General features: G+C 54.0%; 2 protein-coding genes across 4 annotated transcripts in view; both read right to left on the bottom strand.

The window, feature by feature from the left end:
* On the bottom strand, positions 1-10,497 carry LOC144935598 (uncharacterized). Its single transcript, XM_078862423.1, has 10 exons — positions 10,414-10,497; positions 9,582-9,642; positions 8,957-9,026; positions 7,714-8,216; positions 6,576-6,682; positions 6,372-6,461; positions 5,794-5,974; positions 4,904-5,599; positions 4,011-4,203; positions 1-3,647 (listed from the first exon to the last, which is right to left on the bottom strand). The coding sequence occupies exons 1-10, from the start codon at positions 10,495-10,497 to the stop codon at positions 2,651-2,653; spliced, it is 2,982 nt and encodes a 993-aa protein (XP_078718549.1). The 3' UTR covers positions 1-2,650.
* USP8 (ubiquitin specific peptidase 8) overlaps positions 9,701-23,409 on the bottom strand; it is a 20,438-nt gene continuing 6,729 nt past the window's right edge. Inside the window, exons 7-19 of one of the 3 annotated variants that reach the window (XM_078861940.1) lie at positions 22,616-22,778; positions 22,071-22,233; positions 21,520-21,667; positions 20,920-21,158; positions 18,933-19,130; positions 17,393-17,518; positions 16,664-16,905; positions 15,845-16,057; positions 15,017-15,227; positions 14,091-14,330; positions 13,197-13,339; positions 12,109-12,241; positions 9,701-11,365 (exon numbers count right to left, since the gene is read on the bottom strand). In XM_078861940.1, coding sequence (XP_078718066.1) covers positions 11,177-11,365; positions 12,109-12,241; positions 13,197-13,339; positions 14,091-14,330; positions 15,017-15,227; positions 15,845-16,057; positions 16,664-16,905; positions 17,393-17,518; positions 18,933-19,130; positions 20,920-21,158; positions 21,520-21,667; positions 22,071-22,233; positions 22,616-22,778 — 2,408 coding nt within the window. In that variant the 3' untranslated portion in view covers positions 9,701-11,176. Of the gene's footprint in view, positions 11,366-12,108; positions 12,242-13,196; positions 13,340-14,090; positions 14,331-15,016; positions 15,228-15,844; positions 16,058-16,663; positions 16,906-17,392; positions 17,519-18,704; positions 19,131-20,919; positions 21,159-21,519; positions 21,668-22,070; positions 22,234-22,615; positions 22,779-23,409 lie in introns of all 3 variants that reach the window. The other 2 variants (XM_078861939.1, XM_078861938.1) reach the window with 2 other exon arrangements.

Genomic DNA, 23,409 nt, shown 5'->3' on the forward strand with positions numbered 1-23,409 from the left:
GCAATTTATTTCAGGAGTATCGGGGAATAGTTATGATTAATCTCGTGGACAAGACGAGTTATTTGCACGGCTCTGCTGATACACACCCCCTGCACGGACGCCAGCCAGAGTGAGTGTCGCTGACTTTGTGCACTTCGCCAGTCGTGGCCGCGTGATGAGAGGCTTACTCATGCGAGGCCATCCATCGGCGCTGCTCCGGACCTGGCACTGCCTGACCGTTTCCTGGTGGCGAGGGCTCGAATCCCCCCTCGCCTCCCTCATATCAGGCTCAGAGCCACGCAACTCGACAGCGCCTGGCACGGCTCCCAGAGTTGTGGGAACGCTGCTGCTGGGTCTCGAGTGCTACAGTCCCTCCATGGAGTTTCCGCTCTTCTCCAGCTCTCACGCTTCGTTCTTTCTTTGTTTCTCTGTCGCGCTCCTGTAAACGTATCTTCCTCCCACTGTTTACTTCTTCACTGCTTAAATTGCCAGCCGGCGGTGGCCACTTGGCCATTGAGCACACGGTTTGTCACTTCTGATGGCCACGACTGATGATGAGTTCCTGGCGTTAGATCAAATTGTGAATCGCCTCTTCCGCTGTGTGTATGTTGAACTTATTTTGCTTAACCAACCATTTAACCCGTAGGCTTTCGCGACCAATATTAGTCATAATAAAGGTTTGTGGGTTAGATCGCGTATGTGTCGTAACCCTCCACTACCCGACACAGCCAATTAGTAAGGGATTTGTCACGTAAACAAAACGCCAATCAGTTACTACTTCAGCCCACTGGTGTGTTGGATAGTAAATCCACAACATTTACAATTTTAGTACGACGTTTCGCTGGTAATTGCCTGTATCCAGCATCATCGGGCGATTTGCCAGAATAGCCAACCATGTGAATCGGAGGTGCAGGGGAAGGACAACAAGCTAAATACAAAACGCAGTTCTAAAGAAATTAGTTTTAAATCTAGATTTAAAAATGCTCTAGTGAATTCCTGATATTGGAAGGAGCGTTCTGGATGGCTGCAGAAGCGCATTTGAAAGCACGCAACCACAAGAACTTGCAACTCCGTGCAACAACTCGATGTTTATACAACAGCGTGTTGGGTTTTGTGGCACGATTACCAAGCTCGAGGTGTAAACAGAGCTCTGTTGATTAATGCTTTTTAAGGAGTTGACTGCGTGTCACAAGTTTGTGATGTTTGACTTTACGCACGGTCTGGAAACAGGTCCCAAGACCTGGATTCAGGAGGTGGTGAACGTCTGCACGCCTCGGTGGGTTTGATTTGATGGCTTGAATGAACGTGAACAATATAATGGCCTTAATGTCAGCTTGTAACGTGAAACCACCGCATGGTATTTGCTCACTCTCGGGGGGAGGCCCGAGGCGGAACCACTAAACTAAAGTTTTATTTTACCAGGTAAGGCCCACTGAGCTATAGTGCTCTTTTTTCAGAAGTGACCTGGCCACAAATGATAGCTCCACGAAGTGGCTTATGTGGAAATGTATAGCACACAAAAGCTCTGGCACGCATCTTACTAAATGTGGAGGGAAAAACTGGAGAACCTGGAGAAAAATCCACATAACCATGGGGAAAACATGCAAACTCCAAATATACAGGCATCGGGGTTGGGATTGAACCCAACCTGAACATCTCGCCATGCTGTGGTGAGGAGCCAGTGCAAAATTCGACCCCCGATCTCTGCAGTCCTCTGATGGGCCATTGCCAGAAATGTAGCCTCATATTTTTCCGTTTATGTATGTGTTGAACGTCTTTCCTACCGTATGTAGCTAACTGTGCTAATCATTTATTTTGCATTTATTGTTATTTGCACCACTGCCCATGTCTGTGACAGTCAACCATTGTGCTCTGATACAAATGAACATTTTGTGTTCCAGTTTTTCTGATGTGGAGCAGTATGGAGACCCCTTGGATAAGATCTCACCAAATAGCACCGTGAATGCGCCAGATTTCTTCACCTGTAGGAAGCTAAACAGGACTGCGATGGGTGGCCACCTGGAGTTTCCAGGTGAAGGACTGGGGCTGCGAGGTGACCGGGAGATTGAAGATCAGCAATGCATTCTTAAATTTCTGTGTTTTTGTCATTTTGGTGGCCCAGGTTACTTGCAAATGACTTGATCTCAAAATAAACTTGAAACTTGAACTTACTCATCTGAATTGTTTTCCCATTTATTCACTCTTACAAATGAGATAAATTCCAGTCCCTTGAGTTCTCACCAGGTTTCAAAAGATAAACTTGATGTCTGAGAGGCAAAGCAATTGGCAATGGAGGGGGTGAATGTGGCAGACACTCAGAGCCACACTAAGACGCCCTTACAAGACACTGTAAATGACCAGAGTCCGTCTCGCCGTGTAAAGATAGCCTAGCCCCATCGGGTCCGTGGACCAATGTCTTCCAGCGGATTTTGTTTAGGCAGCAAATTCTGGATCGGTTTCAACTTTCGGTCTCCTCAGCAGGGTTATGCCTGTTAAACATATGCCACCCAGTTGACAGCTGTTGTAGGCAAGAGCACTCCACCGCCACTACCACACAGATCCGTCCGTATACGACAAACAGGGCTTGCATAGCAGTGTCTAAATGCCACGGCATCTCAGGACTGCACAGAACGAGTGGGCACGTTTATTTTAGACAAGCAGCCGTAGGTCTCTATGGGTCTCTGTGAGAGTCTGTGGAAGCGCTAGAGGTATTCACAGGCAGGGGAGAAGAGGAAGGTCTTGAGCTGGAGGAGAGGCCTGCGCAGGAGGCCTGCGCCTGGCTCAGCAGCCTGAGCAGTGGCCGCGCGTCGTACGGGAAGAGATGGCGCCGGCACAGGCGCTTTACGCGGAGCTGCAGCCCCGAGAGGCAGTGGAGCACGGACAGCAGCGTGGGCACCGGCGCCACCACGCCACCGCCTACATCATCATCTACCTCGTCTAGATCGGCCACGGCGTCGTCGCCATGCACACCTTCGGCAGCATCGCTGCTTTCATTGTCATCGTTATCACTGTCGTCGCCGTCATCGACATCACTATCATTGAGATGGTCATCGTCACTCTCATCATCATCGTCACTCTCATCGTTATCCTCGTTTACACGAGCACCATTTTCGTCATCACGAAGGCAGAGTTGCCGGCTCTCGGGACCACTCGCCCAGTGCGTCCCTCGTTCACACTCGTCTCGACGATTGCCGCCGCCATCGGCGTCGTCCTCCGAGGACTCGTAGTCGACAAGCCGGCGCTGCTTTTTCTTCCCGAGTTCCTCCTTCGCCACTGCCCCTTGCTTGCAGACACTGTTCTGACGCCGTCTCTGGCTCCTCCGCTCGGGGCTCCGCTCCTCTCCCCGTGGCGGCGGTGGTTTGCATTGGTCACCCTGGCCACGGTGAATCCCGGTGGGCGGGGAGGCGGCGCCGGTGGGGCCAGTGTGGCCGTGAAGGTCGGCGGTGAGGCAAGCCTGTGCCAGGGCATGCGGTGTGGCGCGCACATGGCGCAGCACCAGTACAAGCAGCTGCAGGAAGCGCGTCTCGCTGGAGATGAGCAGGTCGAGTAGCACCATGGGGCTGAAGCAAGCGTGGCGCACGATGCTCACGAAGGCGCAGGCTGCGCCGACGCCGACGCGCTCACTCCACGGGATGGCAGCACCGCCGCCATCGTCCTCGTCATCGTCGCTGGAGAGCACGATGAGACGTCATCACCATCGTCATCATCAGAAGCTTGGATGCATTTCCCACTAAATATTATTCGGGTCTCCGGTCAGGGGTGGGGTTTTGTAACTAGCAGTAGCAGTAGCGACAGTCATATCGAGTGACCATGCTGGATGTGGTGTGCCAGGAGTGGAAATATATCTTCCGGATTTCCCATCCAGATAAGCCGGACCGGGAAAAAACTAATCTCAAATTGTGAGGTCAAACGGCGAGGGGGCTTAAGTGTGACGACGCATTTCAGAGTGAAACGTATACACACATGCGGCGGTGCTGGCGGTGCTGGCAGTGGTGGTGCTGGTGGTGGTGTTAGCGGTGACAGGAGCTCACGGGTCAAGGTGGGGTTGCAGCAGCAGGAGGCTCATGGCCGCCTCCACCAGATCGTCGTCCTGGTCTCCAAACAGGGTCACGAGCCACAGGCACCGGTGGGAGGTCAGCGGTGAGGGGGTGCAGGGGCCCACGGGGCCGTCGAGGAATCCAAGCGCAAAACGGGCGGCGGCCCCCACGCACGTCCGCACGCCCGCTGAGCACACACAGACAAAGACCCCCGTGTAGCCTACACAGACTGTTGTGGCAAGTGCTGTTCGCAAGAACCTATAAAAGCTGCCACGATACACGAGGGGGTGTGTGGCCAACACTATGCCCGGCCGCATTTGTCTCCCTCGTTATGGTTTACACACCACATCAGGTACTCCTAAGGGAGGCCCAGGACCAGTTCAGATAATCGTCACTGGTGTTGACAGTGAGCAGGAATCAAACTCGAGTCGCCAGGTTACACTACTGCTCCCTAGCAAAGACACATGCACACACACTCAGAGGCGCAAGGGATGATAAATTGAGGAAGGCATTAATTACATGGCGAGCTGGTGCCAAATTGCTCCCTTCCAAGCTCTGTAGTCCACTATATATTAAGGTGTTAATGACCAATTGAGTGTTTACATGTGGGAAGAAACAAGGGCACCCAGAAAAAATCCACTTGAGCAAGAGACTATCCCATGTAGATGGAACAAGTGGAGTCCACATGTTGCTGTTCCGCCTTCTGACAAACTAGGGAATAGCTCCTCGACACCCATGAGGAGTTCCACAACATCTGTGTGATCCACCAACCCTCATGATCTCGGTGATGTGAGCTCAGTCTCTGCAACAAGGCCATTATAAACCTTGCGGCTTAGCATTGTGTGGTGGTAAAGGGTTGAGGGTCAAAGGTCAATGGCCAAGCTTACCAGAGTCCAGGTTGGCCGCACACACCACGGCCGCCACTAATACGGACAGCACCACCCCCCGCAGAGTCACGAGGTCAATGGCCGGCCACTCAAAGTACGAGGACGGGACTCCTGACGACCTATCAGAGCTGATGTGGCAGCTTCCCATACACAGCTGCTCCTCCCGGTGTAACTGTGAGGCAGCACTCTCCTCCCAGGGTGGAGAGGAGCTGGCCTGGCCCCCGAGGTGGTATGCCGCACGATGGATGTGGATGCTCTGCAGCCAGCCCGTGTGCACTGCGTGCACCAGTGTCCGTGCTAGGCACACCACACCCTCTGCGTCCGCACACCGGTGTACGCCGGTGGGGTGTGCGCCGGTGGGGTGTGCGTTGCAGGAGGTGTCGGCGCGCCGCCGTGCGCTCCGCACCAGCCAGCGCTTGAGATGGCCAGCGAGCCGGCGCACGGCTGGGTAGGGGGCGGCCGGCTGTGCCAGAAAGCTCAGCAAGCAGCGGGCACCGTCGCAGCTGAAGGGAAAGCGACCGGCGGCGCCTGGACTCCCCGAGCGCACAAGGGCATCCTGCAGCTCCAGTAGCGCCAGCAGCAGCAGCGGTTGCTGTGGTGGCGGTGGCGATGGTATTTGGGGGGCGTGGGTGAAGACCCGGTCCATGAGAGTCGGCCACACCGGATCCAGAAAGCGCAGGACGTGCGCCAGGCCCTCTGGACACAATGACCATGGAGATTTTTAATTTGCCTTCAGGCAACGGGAGATCACAGCGTCATCCGAAAAGAGAGGTGAGTCCATGTGACATTGTCGCCTTGGCCGAGAAGGCTGATCGCGTTTAGTGCTGGGCCATACGAAATCACTCATGCTGGAAAACCCCACGCGTGATCTGCATCCGAAAATCACGGACCTGAGGTCCGGCCGCTGGAGGCCTCCTCCCGGGCGAGGGCGCTCACAAGGTCGCTCAGGGCCCACGCCGCCTCGGCCTGCCCCAGGGTGGCCAGCTGGGTCCTGCTCAGGGCCCCCGTCAGCCGAGACACGCACGCGCTCACCCACGCGCTCACCCACGCGCTCGTCTCAAAACTCGGCACCTGCAAACAGAAATGACAGGAGGGCGATCAAGGTCAAGAGGTCCCACCCATCACAACCTACTCTATTCCTGACCTCCAAGTAGTTTACCCTATCCATGAATCCTGAAACGCAAGTACCGTCTCTCCGAATTGACCGAACCACTGAGTGGGCCTCGCGCCCGTGTTGGTGCCCACAGTGCCGACAAAACTCGACAAACGAGATGCAGAGAGGCACAGACGACATGAGGGCAATACGAACCGTGACTCTGAACCGCGACGGCTCCTCCGATTGCCGGAGGGACCGCTAACTCTCTAACGAGTCCAGGCGTCCATCGGGGCACAGCCTCCTCCCCCGAGCTGGCACGCACACACGTGACCCCCACGAACCCGTGACCCCAGTAGCTCCGTGCGACCTCACCTCCTCCCTCTCCAGGAGCAGGCACAGCGCGGTGGCGACCTGCACTGCGCCGTGGGACAGGAGACCCTCAGGGGAGCACAGGAGGGCGTCCTAGGTACGGGGGGGGGGCACAATGTATTCAGTGAGATATGGATCCCTGCGGTAACCAGGGTAACATTGGAACAGGGTTAGGGGTATAACACGGGCCCCACGAGCTGTACCCACCAGCAGGGAGCCGAGGGTTCCCATGGTGCCCAGGAGCTCCCTCAGCACGGATCGGTAGCCCTCCTGGAGCGCCGGGCCAGGGCAGTCCTCCACACGCGCAGGTGATCCTGCACACATAAACTATGCAAGTATTTTACAAATCCCATCAGCCACACCGCCCTCTTTCTGGGAGTGTATAATCCAGGCAGCATTGGTTCAACACAAGCAAACTTTCGACCAGTTTCGACCTTCAGTGTCTCATCAGCAGAGTCGGGCTTTGCTTGCTGGTCAACTGCCAGATGTTACAGGCACGGTCTCTCTCTTTGAGATATGGGTTCTATTTCGATGCAAAGCTCTAATTCACAGCACAAAAGAACCAAGAGTCATACTCTTTGGTTTGTTTCGGTAAAGTCACGTAGGTGTAAAATAAAATAATTCCCGACGTTTCGGGCGCAACACAAGCGTCCATCATCAAGTGGGAAAGCATGATCTGCTGCTGAGGCAGACTGGAGCGTTGGGCCAGTATATTTTACCAGCTGAGGCCCACTGAGCTCGATAGCTCTTTTCAGAAGCGACCTGGCCACAAATGATAGCTCAACGAAGTGGCTTATCAGGTGGAAAGGTATTGCAGCCAAATACTCTGAACGCATGATGTTGATTCTAAATGTGGAGGGGGAAACCGGAAGACCCGGAGCAAAATCCACGCGACCACGGGGAGAGAAAGACACGCAGACACACAGCAGGCGCCAGGGTCTGGATAGAACCCACGACCTCCCGCACACGAGGCGAGGGAGTTGACATCTCGCCGGCTAGACAGGAGGTAGAGTCACGTCACTGAGTTTCCTGGGTATTCAGGCGGAATGGTGACGGTAACAATCCCAGCAGCGCGACCAACACAGCATGATATATGATACCCGATGATGATATCTGACAGTGGGACGATGCTGCCCCCCCGAGGTCGACTCAGCCTTAAACGAGTATAGGTCTTGATGTGGTGTGCATTGAACAACAGCATTTGGGAGACAAAGGCGGCCGGGCCTGGTGATGGCCACATCACCCCTTCATAGATGCTACTCCCTAACAGGACTTACCGCAAGAGCCCGCTGAAGTCTACACGGGGTGGGGGGGGGGCCTTTGTGTCCGTGAGTCGCCCTCTCACCTGGGTCAGTGCAGCGCACCCCGTGTGGCCGTGGCCGCCAATCCCAGTTGGAGTCAGGCCCCGACGGGTGCCCGGCCCCCGTGGGGCCCCCGTGGAGCCCCGCACACAGAGCCCGCACCGCGCTCGCCGACAGCAGTGCCAGGTCCAACCGGGGGGTCGCCAAGGGGCCGGGGGGGGTTCCAGGAGTCCCCGTCTCGGGGGCCCACAGCTCCGAGGTTCCCGATTCTAGGGGAGCCAGGTTACCAGGGGTCCCCAGTTCCAACCCCAGCAGCAGCACCCGGGCGGCCCCACCTGGGCCCCCGCACTCGGGACCCCCTGGCAGGGGGAGCCCCCCCAGGGCCGCCTCGCACAGGGGTCCAAGGCTCCGTAAAGACGCTGGAAACCCGGCCATGGCGAGGCCCTGGGTGCGGGCGTGGGGGCCAGGGCGACCCCTGCTGCCCGAACCCCTCAACTGCAGCAACGTCAAAATCAGGGGATTCGCCTCCTGCTTCCTTGACCTGCCCCTGAAGGCAACGTGAACAATACAGGACAGCATGAGTGTGGTACGCAACCAACCATCCACACGGACTTCCTTCAGGGAGTGCATCATCGCTCTGCGCCGGTTTCGACATCCAGAGTCTCATCAGCAGAGTCAGGATTGCATTAACATTGATTGGTTCAACACAAACTCTGGTCAGATTTCGACATTCTGAGGCAGGCTCGCTTGGGCCAATGCTGGTGAACTGCCAGATGTTCAAAGGCGAGGGCCCTCCTCCCTCTCTGTGATGAGATGTGGGTCCTGGTTTGGCGCATAGCTCTGTCACGGTGACGCGGAACTCAGGGGACCCTGGCAGCTTCAGTTGTTGTCCAATTCACTTGCGCCACTTCCAATCACAACCCGAGCCGGCCAGTCTCTCGGATTTATTTTGACAGTGACCCACGACAAGATAACCAGGGTACAGTTCATCAGGAACTGCCGATGGTTTTGCCATAACGCATCGGCTGTGTTGCTGTATACACGTGTAGGGGTGTCAGGGGAAGGATTCCCACCAATAGGTGGGTTAGTGGGAGGGGTGATCGAGGAGATATAAGGAGAGAATGGGCGGGAAGAGGGGGCCTTTGGCGGGAACGATATTGGGACGGCTGGGGACAGGTGTGGATGGAAGAAAAGGAATAAAGGACGAGACCCCTGCAATCTTGTGTCGGCTCCCCCTTTACACACACGTGTGTGTGGGGGGCGTCTTCAGGCTGAAGTAACTGGGACCTGTGCGCGCCTCCAGTGGCTGCAGGAGCTCCGTCGAATCCCGCGCGGCACGCGGTCACGTGAGAGTTGGCTTCATCGATCAGAAAACCATAGCACTAGAAAACCGCTTATTGGTTTTCTCCACTTGGGGCTATGTTCAGTAGGATCCCGTCCACATCTTACAGCAGACGGCACGATGTTAAACTAAACTCATTTTTATTTTATTTTACCAAGGCCCACTGAGCTATATGGCTATCACAAATGACAGTTCAAACCAAGTGGCTTATGTGAACATTTTGATCAGCCAAATACTCGAAACGCAAATGGATTCTAAATGTGGAGGTTAAAACCGGAGGACCCAAAGACAAATCGACGCAACATCATAGAGAACATGCAAACTCCAATAAAGGCCTCAGGGTCGTGATTTAACTCACGACCTCCTGTATACCAGAAAGTTAACATCTCACCACCGCGGATGCTGTGGTCTCAATTGAATAATTTGCAAGTGATATTTAGTAAATATTATTGATGCCCTGTTGCACCACCAGTGAGAAATGCTACCCAATGCGAGCGGCTCAAAGAAGCCACAGCCTCCATGAGAGGCGATTGTGAAACCTGAGACCCTAAAATCCCAGGGGATCCCCACCGCCCCGAGAGGCCACGGGACGCTGCAAGTGTCCTGCGAGGCCCTCGGCACCTCCCACAACCTGAGGCGGCCACGGCAAGCACTCCGCACAGCCGCACCAAGGGAGACAGGAGCCAGGAGGAGACAGCCGCGTTTATTTAAAGCAAGGCGGGACGAACGACGGCCGGCAAACGCACGGCGCCAGCCGCCAACCCCCGCCAGCAGCTGAAGATAAAAGCTTCAATGATGAACAGAATCGACAGAAACGGTCCGCGTCACCACCGTATATACACCTCAATACCTCCATTGTTGACCCAACACGAGCACGGAGATGCAAGGATACAGAATATTCTCTTCGACATGAACCACGTTTCTCTTAGTGTCGACACCCGCATAATATACTGTGCGAACATTCAACGCGGGTACCGGCATCAAATCGTAGGGAAAACATTTTCTTGACGAGAACCTTCTTTTTGGAATGAACGAATTTTATGACTACGCTTGTTTACTCAGGAAAGCCTCAGAGTTTCAAGACTCTTTATTCAGGAGGGTCCTGCCAAGTTTGCTGCTGTGTGTGGGATCTCAATTTAGTTATTTGTGTGGTTTATTTTTATCTATAGGAAATCAAACATTTCAGAGGAAACCCATGCAGAACAAGGAGTACAAACTCCACACAGAAAGGCCCCCGATTCAGGAATTGAACCCAGGCTCTCCTTCCTGTAAGGTGCAAATGTCACCACTGCGCCACCACCGGCCGAAATGGGTTACGTGGGGGCCAATGCTTAATATATGAAAAGACCGCGAGCTCCAACTGCCTCTGAAGATCACCTCGGACGTGACTCCAATCCCTCACTTGCTCCTCCACACGAGCAACACCCACGGGGAGCAGCAGGAACTCGACTCCACCGGCATCACGGTGCAGGGCCTGCCGCAGCATCGCCGCGCGGAGCTGAAAGTCCACGCTTCCTCTTCAACAAAAGCCATAACGCAGCTCACCCAACACACGGCATCAGCGAACAATCACCCGCTGTGCGAGGCCGTGGTCTCGTGACCGTGGAATACCGCGTCCCCACGTGGACTGCTCCACGGCATCATTTGTCACTGAACATTCTCCGAGTCCTCTGGGAGACTGGAGAGGGTGGAATGAGATCAGCAGTAGTAGCCACAGCCATAGCGATAAGCCGCACTGGATGTGGTGTGCTGGGTGCATAATTATTTTACAGGTCACTGACCTGGTACAGACCCAGATGAAATTAGGCCCTGGGTGATACCCTGCATGGCTGTGGCCCCCAACTAGCCGGCTGCTCAGGTAATTGGTTGACCCACAGGCATCTCCACTGGCTTGGCTGACCAGCCGGTTAACCGTTCAGCTTGCTACTCAATACCTGACGGACTTGCGAGTTACACATTCCACCATATTTCTGTTTCGCTTACTAGGTGCCTACTTAACCGTATTGATTACTGCTTGGCTAAGAGAGAGGCTACTCAGATAGCTAAAGAGATCGACTGGCTACGAGTAAGAATAGCTGGATGATTAAAAAGACCAGCTGGTGAATTGACTAGGTGAGCAACTAGCCGGCCAATACGAGCGATGAGTCGTGTGGCTAGCCATGTGGCTAGAATATGTCCATGCGGGGGGGTTGTTGTGGGAGGGCTGAGTAGAAAAGGATGTATCCTGCGGAGGTCGACACGTTCTTGGGGTAGATGAACTCCACCTCGTGGTCATCGAACTTGAACCAGCTGTCGCGGACCGTGTTGTGCGCGTACGCTGTGTAGTGGCCGCCATCCAGAGAGCCGTAGTGATTCTGGGGAGAACCAACAATTGGATAGGGGAAGGGAACAGAGATATCCCAATTGTGTGAAAATAGCGACAAGTTACTCAATTGAGATTGCACACAGCAGTAGCATTGCCCCCTACTGCTGCCAATCACTCGGCAGGACCCTCCTGAAAATTATCTTGAGGATTTCTTGGGTAAACAAAGGTAATTTTCAAAAACCGTATCATTCCGGATGTTCACCCAGGAAAGCCTCGCTCAATTTCTAAGCGTTATACAAATTAATCATCAATTAACTTTGCAAGTGATTTTCTAAATTTGGATCATGACAGAGGCACACAATAGCCTACTCTTCATTGAATATCACGTGATTTTTAATGTGTGAAGCAGACAGTGTGAAGTGCAGTAGGGTTAACACACCACGTAGCATTAACCAGGGCAGTCACTGTGGGTGACGACGCAATAGGTCACGGTGAAATGGTTAATGATGCCGTGGGTGATGATGCTGTGGGTAATGATGTTACAGATGATGATGATGATGATGACACCTGCAGTATTAACAAGGTCGGCCCTCCGGATTCGAACTGAGAACCCCTTGAACGAGCGGTGAATGAGCTTCTGCTCGCCATGTCACCGCCCCTTACGTGGAGAGGGAGGCAGCGAGCAGTTGAGGTGGCGGGGGAGGTAGGCAGTGAGTGGTTGAGTGGGCAAGGTTGAGTGAACGAGTTGCGTGAACGAGTGAATGAGCGGTTGAGTGGGTGGGCGACTCTCACCGATACGGCGTACAGGTTGTACTCGGAGTATCGATTCTCTTTGTTGATGATGTACGGCTTCATGTTCAGCGACGTGAGCGGGAAGCCCACGTTCGTCTGCAGCTTTTGCTTCCAGCGGCCCGAGTAGGAGAATCTGCACACGGGTGAGCATGGGCGAACATCCACGAGTTCACACGTGTGTGCAATCGTGACCAAACACACGAGAGTAATTGAGGCCACTGCTGCCCTCCCGTGTTTTGGACTCAGCGTGTGAACCGGTGGCTCCATAAGCACTGGTGGCTCCATGCGAACCGGGTGGAGATCAATCAACACAATCACTATCACGAGTGCTGTGGTTGTGACAACTTGATTTTATTGGCTCAGTCTAATGGTGGAGGGTATACCTTAAAATTGGCATTATCCCTTCACAATCTAACCCAAAAGTAACTAATTACGAATCAGTCAGAGGAGAAAATGGAGGTCTGGAGCCTGGACCTGAACAGGGGGAAGGGAGTTCCAGACAATGGGAGCAGCAGAGGAGAATGAGCGACCTCCCACTGAGTGAAGGTTAAATGTGGGAGTTGATCTGTCCCAATGCAATTGATTATAAAACGAATGATATGTGTAGTGAATAACTTCTGTAAGACGGACGCTGGGAATTTCATGGCAACACAGAAGAAGCCATGCGGACGCCCGGAAGAAAACAGGACAGGTGAGGGTTGTAGATGTGAAGTGGCAGGTTGGGGGCGGGCCAATTGCCAAGACCGGCATTGGAGTGGTCTTCACAAGTTCGGCGACCAAGTGGAAGAGAAGACTTAAGTCCAGACAGTGGGAGACTGTCAGGGAAATTCTATGGGTCTCTGTGAGAGTCCGAAGGTCTCTGTGTGCGAGTCTAAGAGCAGATGGTGGGAGGCTGTCAGGGCAGATCTCGGAAGTCGCCATGCATCTCCGGTGCAGCAGCACCTGCAGGATCTAGCGCAGGGTGGAAGGTGTCAGAGTAAGGAGTTGCAATGGCGGTGGCATCTAATCTCTACGGTGACCGCTGCATTCTGTCGCCAAGGGTAACTGTCGTTAACTGGGTACCGGCGGGGGGCAGGGGGGTTCCGTACCGCTTTAGATGGATGATTAGCACGGGTGGCAGCCTCCAGATCTCCATCGTCTTGACAGACTCGCGCCGCTGCTTGCAGTGGCTGCACAGGTAGCGGTTGGCATCTGTCATCTTCTCGGGTTTGGAGAACATCTGCAGGCAGTCCTGCGGGCGGAGGGACGAGACGATGGCCCCCCGTGTAGGCAACACAGACAATCAGGGCAAGTGTGGTTAGCGAGCACCTATTAAGGGCACCGCGGCGCACCTACCAGAGGCTGGTGCGGCCAGCGCCACACGCCTGGTCACCTCTGCCTCCCTCGTGCAAATTTTTAGACACCATACCAGGTACTGAATGAGAGCACGCCCCTGTAAGGGAGGCCTGGTACAGGGTTCAGATATCATTCACCATCGCGGTTTAGCCCTGGCATGGAAACAATCTCCCTGGTTCTTGGCCCAGTGCGCAAACCCCTGCGCCACCGCATATCATGACATCGCCCAGAATGGCGCCCGATCGTGTCAGATCATAAGTTGAAGCTGCACAGGGCTGAGCCATCCTCACACAGACACCCTGCTATCGCCATCCTTTGGCGCAGTGACGTGGCCCAGCGGCAGCGCATTCGCCGCTCTTTGCAGAGGTTTCGCGGTTTGAATTACTGCAGGATGTATTGACCATATGATACTATGCGCCATCTGCTTCACAGTGGGCGTTAAAAATCACGTTAAATATCTAATGAATACAGTTACCCTGCAAACTACTCACTGGAATTACACACAGCAACAGCATCACCCCCGACTGTGAAACAAATGCGGACTGCCTGTGAAGCACAGTAGCGCCTTCCTGCTACAAGAACGACGGCGCGAACACGAACTCAATCGTCGTCAATGTCACCATCGTAATCATCGTCGGCGTCATCACCTGCAGCGTGCACTTGGAGGTGGTGTCGGAAGGCAGGTGCAGCGTCAAGTTCATGAAGACCTCGAAGGTGCGCGACACCTTCTGGCAGGTGAGACACTTGATGGTGGAGCGGAACTGCCCGTGGAAGAGGGTGACAAGGACGGACTCGTTGATGTGCTTGTACGCGTCCCACGCGAGCTTTGCCGCCATTGAATCGGACAGGTGCTCCGTTTTCTCCTCCTTCACGCGCACTCGCTTTGCCTGCGCACAACAACAACCATCACCACCATCATCATCAGCGTTGTCGTAATCAGCATCACCTCAGATTAGCACAGTTAGCTATGTACAGTGCGAAAGAAGTTGAACATATCATCCGGCTATTTGTATGCTGCACGTTTAAAAGCCTCGGCAACTCACAGCGCCTTACGCCTCATCTTAACTTAAATAATTCTAAGGGCACACCCAGTAGCAAAGGTCCCTGTGCGGCACAAGGTGACACAGATAGTGGCCTGCGAGCGGGCATTGCTCAGGCACCTTTCTGTGTTCGAGTTTACATGTGAGTGCGAGTAAACGTGTGCGCGAGAGCAGATTATGTATGATTTCGCCCGGTTCTGCATGGGTTTCCCCCAGGTTCTCTGGTCTCCTTGCATAGCTAAACACATCCACACACAATGTAATTGGTATCGGCAAAACATCTCAATGCCGAAAAATTCCTTGAAAATTACTCAATTGGGATCACACAACAGCAATATCACCCCCTACTACTATCATGTTTTTGCATTGTTTGTTTTTGTATTATTTGTTTTTGTAACGTTCTTACACACCCCTACTGGACATCTGTGAAAAAGAGCTTAAAAGCTCATCGAATTCCTCCAGGATAAATAAATATTCTGATTCTGAAAGAGTGTTGCGACTCGATGCTGTGAGGGCGGGCTGCGAGGGCTCGCCTGGTTGAGGTCCTCGTGCAGCCCGTCGAGCAGAAAGATGAGCAGCTCCTGCGAGTCGTGTTGCTCCGTGCCACAGAATTGATCGTTGAGGCGGCCAATCATGAACTTGAAGTCGCGGGGGGTGATGGAGCGGTACTGGCCCGACCAGAGTGCGCGCACAATAACTGCAAACTCCTCCACCACCTGGCCCTTGCGGCCAAGGGGGTTGTTCCTGAACAACATTTGCAATTGTTAATGTGTGCCGCGAAGTGATGTTGACAGCACCACGGAGCTTGTTACAGGTTAGGTGCACTTTGAGGCGAAGGCTCGCCGGGCAGGTCACGAGAGAGACCCAGGTGCTAGTGGTTGACTGACTGAGACAACTGGCAGATGCACTACCTGCACTCCACTGTGCCAACTCGCTGCGTTTTGGCTGCCAGGCACTCTGCCAGTAGTTGAGAGTGTCGCTCCTCTGCCCTCCGCTGTTGCTTTAGGGCAATTGCCTCCAACTGCTCAGAACAGTCCTTCACGAGCCTCCTCCACAGAGGCCGATCTTGGCACCGCTGGTATCAGTTATCAAGAAGTGCATGTCAGGAGAGTGTGTGTGAGAACATGAAGGCTTTGAGAGTGCGGACACGCACACCCTTCCTGCGTCGCAACCGATTACACACCCCATGCGCACTGCACGCCCACTGCACACACAGATACGCCACTCGCAAGTTACAGCCAAAAACTTCTCACACGCACTCAACACCTGCAAATCACAAGCACAATGCCTGCAGTCTTCCCACGCACGCCGCGCACGACACCCGTACGAGGTACACCCCGCCGGGCACCCCACACTCGCACCTGTTGATGTTGTTGACGTACTGCGAAGTGAGGAAGTACTCTGCGAGCGACGTGGTGTTGCTCAGGCACTGCACCACCGAGTTCATGTAGCACGTGTTGCCCAGGTTGCGTAGGCCCGTAAGCGCGCGGCCCATTCCACCGTATGTCGGGTTGAGGTGGCGCATCGGCAGAATCGCTGAGGACTGCGCCCGCACCACCGCCGCAGGCACTGGCCTGACGCACGCACAACGCATAAAGGTAAAGATCCCCCATGTGGCCTACGCAGGCTGCTGGAGCAATCGCTGTTAGCGAGCAGCACCCGTGAAATGTGGCATGGTGCGGCACCGACAAAGGTGTGGTGTGGCTGGTACCACGCCCAGCCACCTTTGTCTCCCCCCGGTGGTGATGCTTAAACAAAGGACCTAGAGGAAGTCCAGGACCAGTTTGAGGTATCAATCACCATTGCTGTCAGGTACATGTTAGTGCTGTTGGGGCAGCAACTCATCGGAAACTTGAAGCCAAGTTTAGCCAACGTGAGAATTGTTCTGGAACTCACCGGTGAGTGAGCTGAAACAAAAACTATTGGCGCGTCGTGAAACGCTTGCACAAAACGCGATGGTTTAATACGTTTGGCTGCGTCGGATGGTGAAGGGCATCGCCACATAATTTTGGCCAGACAATTATGTGGCCCGTCCCAAAAATCATTTGCGAATCCTAACATCAGCTGTGAAAGCCTAATCGTTAAAGAAAACACACTGGCAAGCATCGGTGCATGACGCTTGTGCCCGTGTGCGCCCCCCCCCCCCCCCCATGCAGGCACCTCGCTGCGGGCCCACGTACTTGCTGGCGCGGTCGAACTGTGGCTTGGGGCGAGGCCCCCCGTCCACCACCGTCCGCTCGTCCTCCTCGTCAATGTCCATCCCCAGCTGGGCAACATTGGGCGAAGAGAACGAGCGCTGCAGGCGCGGCCGGTCCCGCTCGCCCCCCTGGGTCGCGGCGGTGCGGGCCGTAGGGGCCGGCTGGGTCGGGCGGACGTCGGTATGACTGTCCGGGGTGTGGCGCGACGGTCCCATGCGGCCGTCCTGGAAATGAGCGGGGGCGGTGAACGCATGCTGCACGTGAATATTTGAGCGTGAACAGCGCTCGCGCGTGAAGACCCGGAGACGCGTGTGTGCACGTGTGTCTACACGTGCACACATTGGTCTGTGCGTGTGCGCTTACCCTGCAGAAGCTTCAATAGGGGAGGAGCAGTGTAGTTAGTTGGTGTGTTTGGTGTTTATTTGTTGCATTTCGTATGTGGTTGGTGGATTAGTCTGCAATTTGTATTTGTGATGCGGTTGGGGTGTGGCTCATACGGTTGGTGTGGGGTTGGTGCAGTTGGTGTGGGTGGTGTGCGGGCTGTCAACCAGCGCATACGAGGTCACACCATGTTTGCCTCCGTATGCCTTTAAACGAATTGCCGCCCCCACTTCAAATAAGTGCTGCCCTCCTCAAACAAAAAGTGCCGCCCCTCCGAACAAGAAGTACCGCTCCTCACAAATAGGAAGTGCTGCCCTCATCGCCCGCTACCTGCATCCTGCCACGCTGATCCTGCTCCGCCTTCTCGCGAATCCTGGAGACCCGCTCGGCTTCCTCGCGCTGCCGATTCTCCGCTTCCTCCTGCTGCTGGCGCAGCCGTTCTGCTCGCACGTCCTGCTGATGTCATCGTCACAAACGGACAGGGGCGGCTCCCGCATGTTCACGCATTTCGCATCATGAACTCCTGCTAGCGCCGGGTGATTCGCACAATCGACGGCAGCCCCGAATCGTGAATTACAGGAATCAAACGGGATTCCTCACGGGATAGTGGGAGGTTCATTTTAAGCCAAGTTGCTGAGCACAGGATGAAAATGGCAAAACATCACTCAGCCAACAACAAACAGGACTATCGCAGTTGTAATAGAGAAGAGTTAATTTAACAGGTCTCTTGATTTTAGCAAAGCTATAAAAATGTGGCGGAAAAGAGAAGGGAGGGAATTCCTCAGTGGAACGGTGCGAGGGAAAAAGCAGAAAGAGAAGTGAGGTGACTTGCAGTGTGGTGAGTGGGGGAGAGAGTCGGTGAGGATGTGCCACTGATTGGACTTGTCGATGACTGCTACCAGGAGTCAAGATTGGCCTCCATGGAGGAGGTTCGTGAAGGACGCTATTGGGCAATTGGAGGCAGTCGCTCTCCAACAGCGGCAGGCAGAGGAGCGATGCTCACAATAATGAGCGGAGTGTCAGGTGGCTAAAACACAGCAATTTGACATAATAGGGAGCACAGGTGGTGCATCTCACAGCCATCTCAGTCAATTCGTAACTCCTGGGTCTGTCCCATGACCTACCGCCAGCGAACCATCCTCACTTCACGTGGACTCAAAGTACACCTAGCCTGGCACAAAAGCTGTGGTGATGTCATCACCACTTAGTGGCTAATGGCGACTGTTTTTGTTGAAGTTGAGTGGGTGACTTGAGTGTGTTGAACATAGTGTGAATGAGACAAGTGTTTGGCAAACCGACTCCTCAACAAGGGTGGAGGAATCAACGGTAACCACGGTGGTAGCGATAGAAGCGTGACATTTTGGACCTTTGGGCCTGCGCTCAACAACTGTACGCATGGAGAAGTTGGGTTTAGCAGTGACATAAACGGGGATTGACAGCCAAGGAACCATCCCGAGAATTATTTGTCTGCGGCTGAAGAGACGTTAACATGGGAATCGCTCACAGAGGAATTAGGATTTCTGAAGAAATCTTCTGTGATAAAACCATGGGATTTATATGTGCGGTTTAGATTTTTGCCAACAAGAATTGCCCAGCACTACCCACTCACACCCTCCACTCGACAGACATGAGGAGCACGTACCGGCGAGTGGGGTGGAGGGCTCTCTTTGGCAGATCCGATAGCGGGGGAGGGCACTGCTCGATCCTTCTCTTTTTCCTCCTTCTCTAAACGCGCTCTCCGTGTTCTCTCCACGTGGTCTTTCCTCGCCCTTTCCTCGTCCTCCAACTTCCTCCTCTCCTCCGTCTTCCTCTTTTCCTCCTCTGCCCACTTCCTCTTCTCTTCCTCCTCCGCTGCCCTCCTTTTCCTCACCTCCTCGGCCTTCATCCTCTTCTCCTTCTCCACGCGCGCCTTCTCCTTGATGCCTGCGGCGTCGCGCGCAATCTCCTCGCGCTCGCGCGCAGACAGCCGCTCCGGGCCGGGCACTGCCGCGGCCGCAAACCCGGTGGCCCGGGCGGGCACCGGGCTGGGCCCCGCGGTCGCCACCGCCGGCTTCTTGGAGCGGTCCACCTGCGCTCAGTCATCACAGAGACGAACAGACCACACCGCAGACACCTCAACGTCTCAGGTCCACACCGTCAAGAGAGCTGGGCTCTCCTCGATTTGGAAACACGCAAGAAACACGCAGTAATTGCCGTCCTGATTAAAAACTTGGCAGTACCTTCGAGCACCCATATTTCAGAGCGGGCCCTTGCCTGTAACAGCTGGCAGTTCACCAGCATTGCTTCAAGTGAGCTGGACCATGCTGATGAGACAATTAATATCAAAACCGGACCAGAGTTTGGTTTGTGTACAACCAATACTGCTGAAATGATGCACTCCCAGAAGGAAGGCCGTGTGGCGGATGGGATGTGTACAAATATGTTTTTACGTGGAAAGACCGACATGTGAAGGAGGGGTATCATCGTTTGCGTGTTCATTTTGCTACTCATATCGTCCACGATGTAAGGTAAGATGTAAGGTAAGCCAATGATTATTTTGAAGCTTTGCAGAGCTTTCATGGGTAATAAAGTTGTACCAATGTAATAAGAGAGCACCATCTCCTGGATTATTGTGGGGGTTACATTTACATTGATACAGTCCACGTATTATCTAGAGTAGTGATTCTATCTGGGGGAAAGGTGAATGGGTGGATCTAGCAGGGAAGCCTCCGGAACATTCTCGAAGGTTCCAGGAGGGGCGTGGCCAGAGGCGGGGCTTAGCCTCCGAGAAGGGAATATAAGCCGGGGGTACAGCAACGTGCGGGTCGGTAGTTGAAGATGGAAGAGGAGCTCCCCGTTGCTGCTGTCCCGCCATTCCACCTGCCACGTGGCGGCTCGACCTCCAGCCGCCCGATAGCGCACCGCCAGCCAGGCGGTGCATTAGCGAGCGGGGTGAGCGCCACGTGGCGCGGGGCAGCGCAGCCACACGAGCGGGTCGACATCCGCGGGAAGAGAGGGTGGCTGTACCGAAGATTTAATAAATACAGTAAAACCTTGGATTGCGAGCATAATTCGTTCCGGAAACGTGTTCGTAATCCAAAGCACTCGTATATCAAAGAGAATTTCCCCATAAGAAATAATGGAAACACAGATGATTCGTTCCACAACCCAAAAATACTGGACTCATATAAAAATGATTAATACAAAATACCTTTTTATATTTGTATTATTTAAATTTAATATAAAGTAACCAAATGTATGAATTAGATTTAATCGTGGCTGGTGTGAGGGAGACGAGAGAGAGGAGAGGAGGGTTATTGTGTCGAACGACTTTCACTTGCAGTACAGTTACTAAAGAACAGTCACTACACTTGGACACAAAATAAAAAAATGCTTCACGCACACACTCGTAGTCACAACGCTATAGTAAGCAGTATACGCTCGCACGAATGTTGACTATACGAGTGAGGCACGCCGACTGAGACCGAGCATGGGAGACGATTACCCACAATCCCGCAGCGAGAGAACCATTGGCTCAGTTGTGATCGCGTGACGCTCGGCAGACAAAGCGTGTACTGTATGTACTGCTCGTATTGCAAGACATCGCTCGTTTATCAAATTAATATTTATTTTAAAAAATTGCTCGTCTTGCAAAACACTCGCAGACAAAGTTACTCGCAATTCAAGGTTTTACTGTACCTTGAAGTTACTTACCGTGTCGGAGCCACTTATCACACCAACGATAATTATTATCGGTTCGATTGCTCGTCCACCATTGCGAGAGGGCTACCCGTTTCAACGGGCACACGGTGTCGTGATGCGATGGTGACGGTGCCCTGCGCTGCTATATTATGACTGCAGCGGGCCTTCTTCGGTACCTGAGGAATGCTCTTGGCTGCAGCAGTGGGAAGGCCCGAGGGCAGGGCATCCAGAGAGCCCCCTGGGGCGCTTGCCGCGGCGGAGGCAGTGGCGCCACCACCACTCTGCTCGGGCTCCGGCCGGACACCCGCGACGAGAGTGGAGGACCCCACGTCCCGCACGGTGGGGGGAGGGGCAGGGGGAGGGGCCGGGGTCGGGGGAGGTGGAGGCTCCTCCAGTGAGGGGTAGTTAAGTTCCACTGTGAGTGATGGGAGAGAGAAATGTGGAGTCACCCAACAAGCAAGAGGGCAATTGGAGGGTTAGTGAAATGAGGGAGGTGAGCAATGGTGAGTGGAATGAGTTTAGAGAGTGTGGGGTGATGGTGGGTATAGGTGATGCTAGGTGTGCATATTGATTGTGCTTACAGGTTATGATGGGCAGGAGTGAAGACAGTGTGCATGTATGACGTGCGAATGACAGTATGTGTGCCAGTATGGTATGCATTCAGGGGTAATTGGATGGGTGCATGCGTGGGTGCATGGGTAATTGGGTAGGTGCATGTATGCGTGGGTGATTGCGTGTGTGTGTGCGATTAGGTGGGTGCGTGCGTGCGTGCATACAGAGATCAGGCTGGGTGCTGGGTGGCCCCGGCCTGGCTGGCACATGCACATGTGGCTCGCTGCACCACATGGGGTAGTGCAGCAGCCAGTTCTCGTAGCCACCCTCCAGCACCAGCGGCTGGCTGCGCAGGATCGTCATGCTGTCCCACTGCACGCACGAACCACGAGACACCCAGGGAAACAGCTGCACATGCGACGTGCATACGAGCCGTGTCGTGTTGCGTTGCGCTAAGCTCTGCGGCGACGCGGTCGAGGAATTATCTTTGTGTCGGGCCTTGGTCATCCGTCATGTTACTTTCCTCCATCGCTTGGCATTTTGGTCCTCAATTATTTGTATTCATTTTGTGTTTTGCTGTTTTGTTGTGCCCCCATGTGTGTTGTGCCAACTTCTACAGTCGTGTTCTCATTGTGACCTGTTGCGTTCCCCCGTCACATCATTGCACATTCCTCTACTGTCAAGTATCGTCTCGTATCGTGTCCGTATTGTTCCTCCCCCCCATCGTGCCTCCCCCGCCCCCGTCGTGTCTCCCCGTCCCCCGCCGTTGTGTCACCTTGTAGATGGCGTCGCGTAGGCTGTGCAGCGTCGTTCCCAGCAAAACGTCCTCTGGGCGGCTCCTCCAGTCCAGGAGCAGCACGTAGTCCACCCTGCCCCGGTCGCCCCACAGCGACAGCGACTCCTGGGGCAGGCCCACCTCTATCTGCGCCACTGTGGTCCTGCACCAAACCAACAGTGGATATATCGTCTGGTGCTGCTGCAGCTGCTACATTGCCAATTATGCACAAGCACAATTAACAAAATAACTCAACATTTTCAAAAACAACAGGTAAAAATAACACGAAAAATATACAATAAGCGACATTTTGGGCACACAGGTATGCGTGTGTGAGCAGTTGGCACATTGGGGAGCTCAGGTGGTGCATCTGCCAGCAATCTTAGGTCAGTCACCCCATGGTACCTGGGTCTGTCCCATCACCTCCTGCCAGCAGCAAGCGCCCGTGATGACTTCCAAGGACACCTAGCCTGGTACAAGGGCGTTGGTGATGACACCGCCACCGGGTGGCGAATGGTGGCTGGTAATGTCATGTTCTCACTCACCCCGGGTTGATGGCCTCCTCCGGTACGCTGATGCAGCGGACCGACATGATGTGGGAGGCCGCGTAGTCGATGGAGGGCCGTGCGTCCATCAGCACCAGCTGGACGTCACTGCCGCTGAGCATAGAATAGAGCTGCTGCGGCGTGATGCTGGTGCGGCAGGGGCCTACGCGCATACACGCACGCGCACAGACCCCGTGTGTCAGCACGAGCACTGTCGCAGGTGTAATAGATAAGTGTAACATGTTTCTGGAATTGAGCAAGGTAATTATTGGAAGAACTTGCGAGGGGGGGGGGGGGGAACGAGACGATGGTGGGTGGGAAATCCAAAGTGGAGTGGTGCGAGAGAACAAACAGAGAGAGGATGAACGTTTTTGAGCTATCTCAATTAAAAAAGAGGGATGATATCGTCATCCTCTCAGCCGACAAGGGCAATGCCACAGTCATCATGGACAAAAACACATACAATAACAAAATTGAGGACCTACTTAATGATGGTAGCTACACAAACATTTCAAGAGATCCCACCAACAGCCTCGATACAAAAACCAACAGCATCATCACTGATTCGGCTTCATTAATTAAACAAACCAAAGGTTTTCCTTAAAACCCCCTGCTGCTCGACCTCCCAGATTGTATGGATTACCAAAAATCCATAAAGAAGGTACACCCCTTCGTCCTATCGTCTCTACCATTGACTCACCCACATACAAACTAGCCCGGATTCTGTCTGAGACTTTGCAACCATTCACTGGTAAGATCACCTCATCTGTACTTAACTAAGCTCACTTGGTATC

Source organism: Lampetra fluviatilis, chromosome 13 (assembly GCF_964198595.1).
Source record: "Lampetra fluviatilis chromosome 13, kcLamFluv1.1, whole genome shotgun sequence".
In the NCBI taxonomy this organism is placed as follows: domain Eukaryota; kingdom Metazoa; phylum Chordata; class Hyperoartia; order Petromyzontiformes; family Petromyzontidae; genus Lampetra; species Lampetra fluviatilis.

Bases quoted from the DNA above. Each gene is read 5' to 3' on its own strand.
- LOC144935598 (XM_078862423.1), bottom strand. From the start codon at position 10,497: ATGCTGCGGCAGGCCCTGCACCGTGATGCCGGTGGAGTCGAGTTCCTG. The intron at 8,217-8,956 runs GTCCCAGTTACT...CGTTGCCTTCAG, and splicing joins GCCACTGGAGGCGCGCACAG to GGGCAGGTCAAGGAAGCAGG. The intron at 5,975-6,371 runs GTGAGGTCGCAC...TTCTGTTTGCAG, and splicing joins TGCTCCTGGAGAGGGAGGAG to GTGCCGAGTTTTGAGACGAG.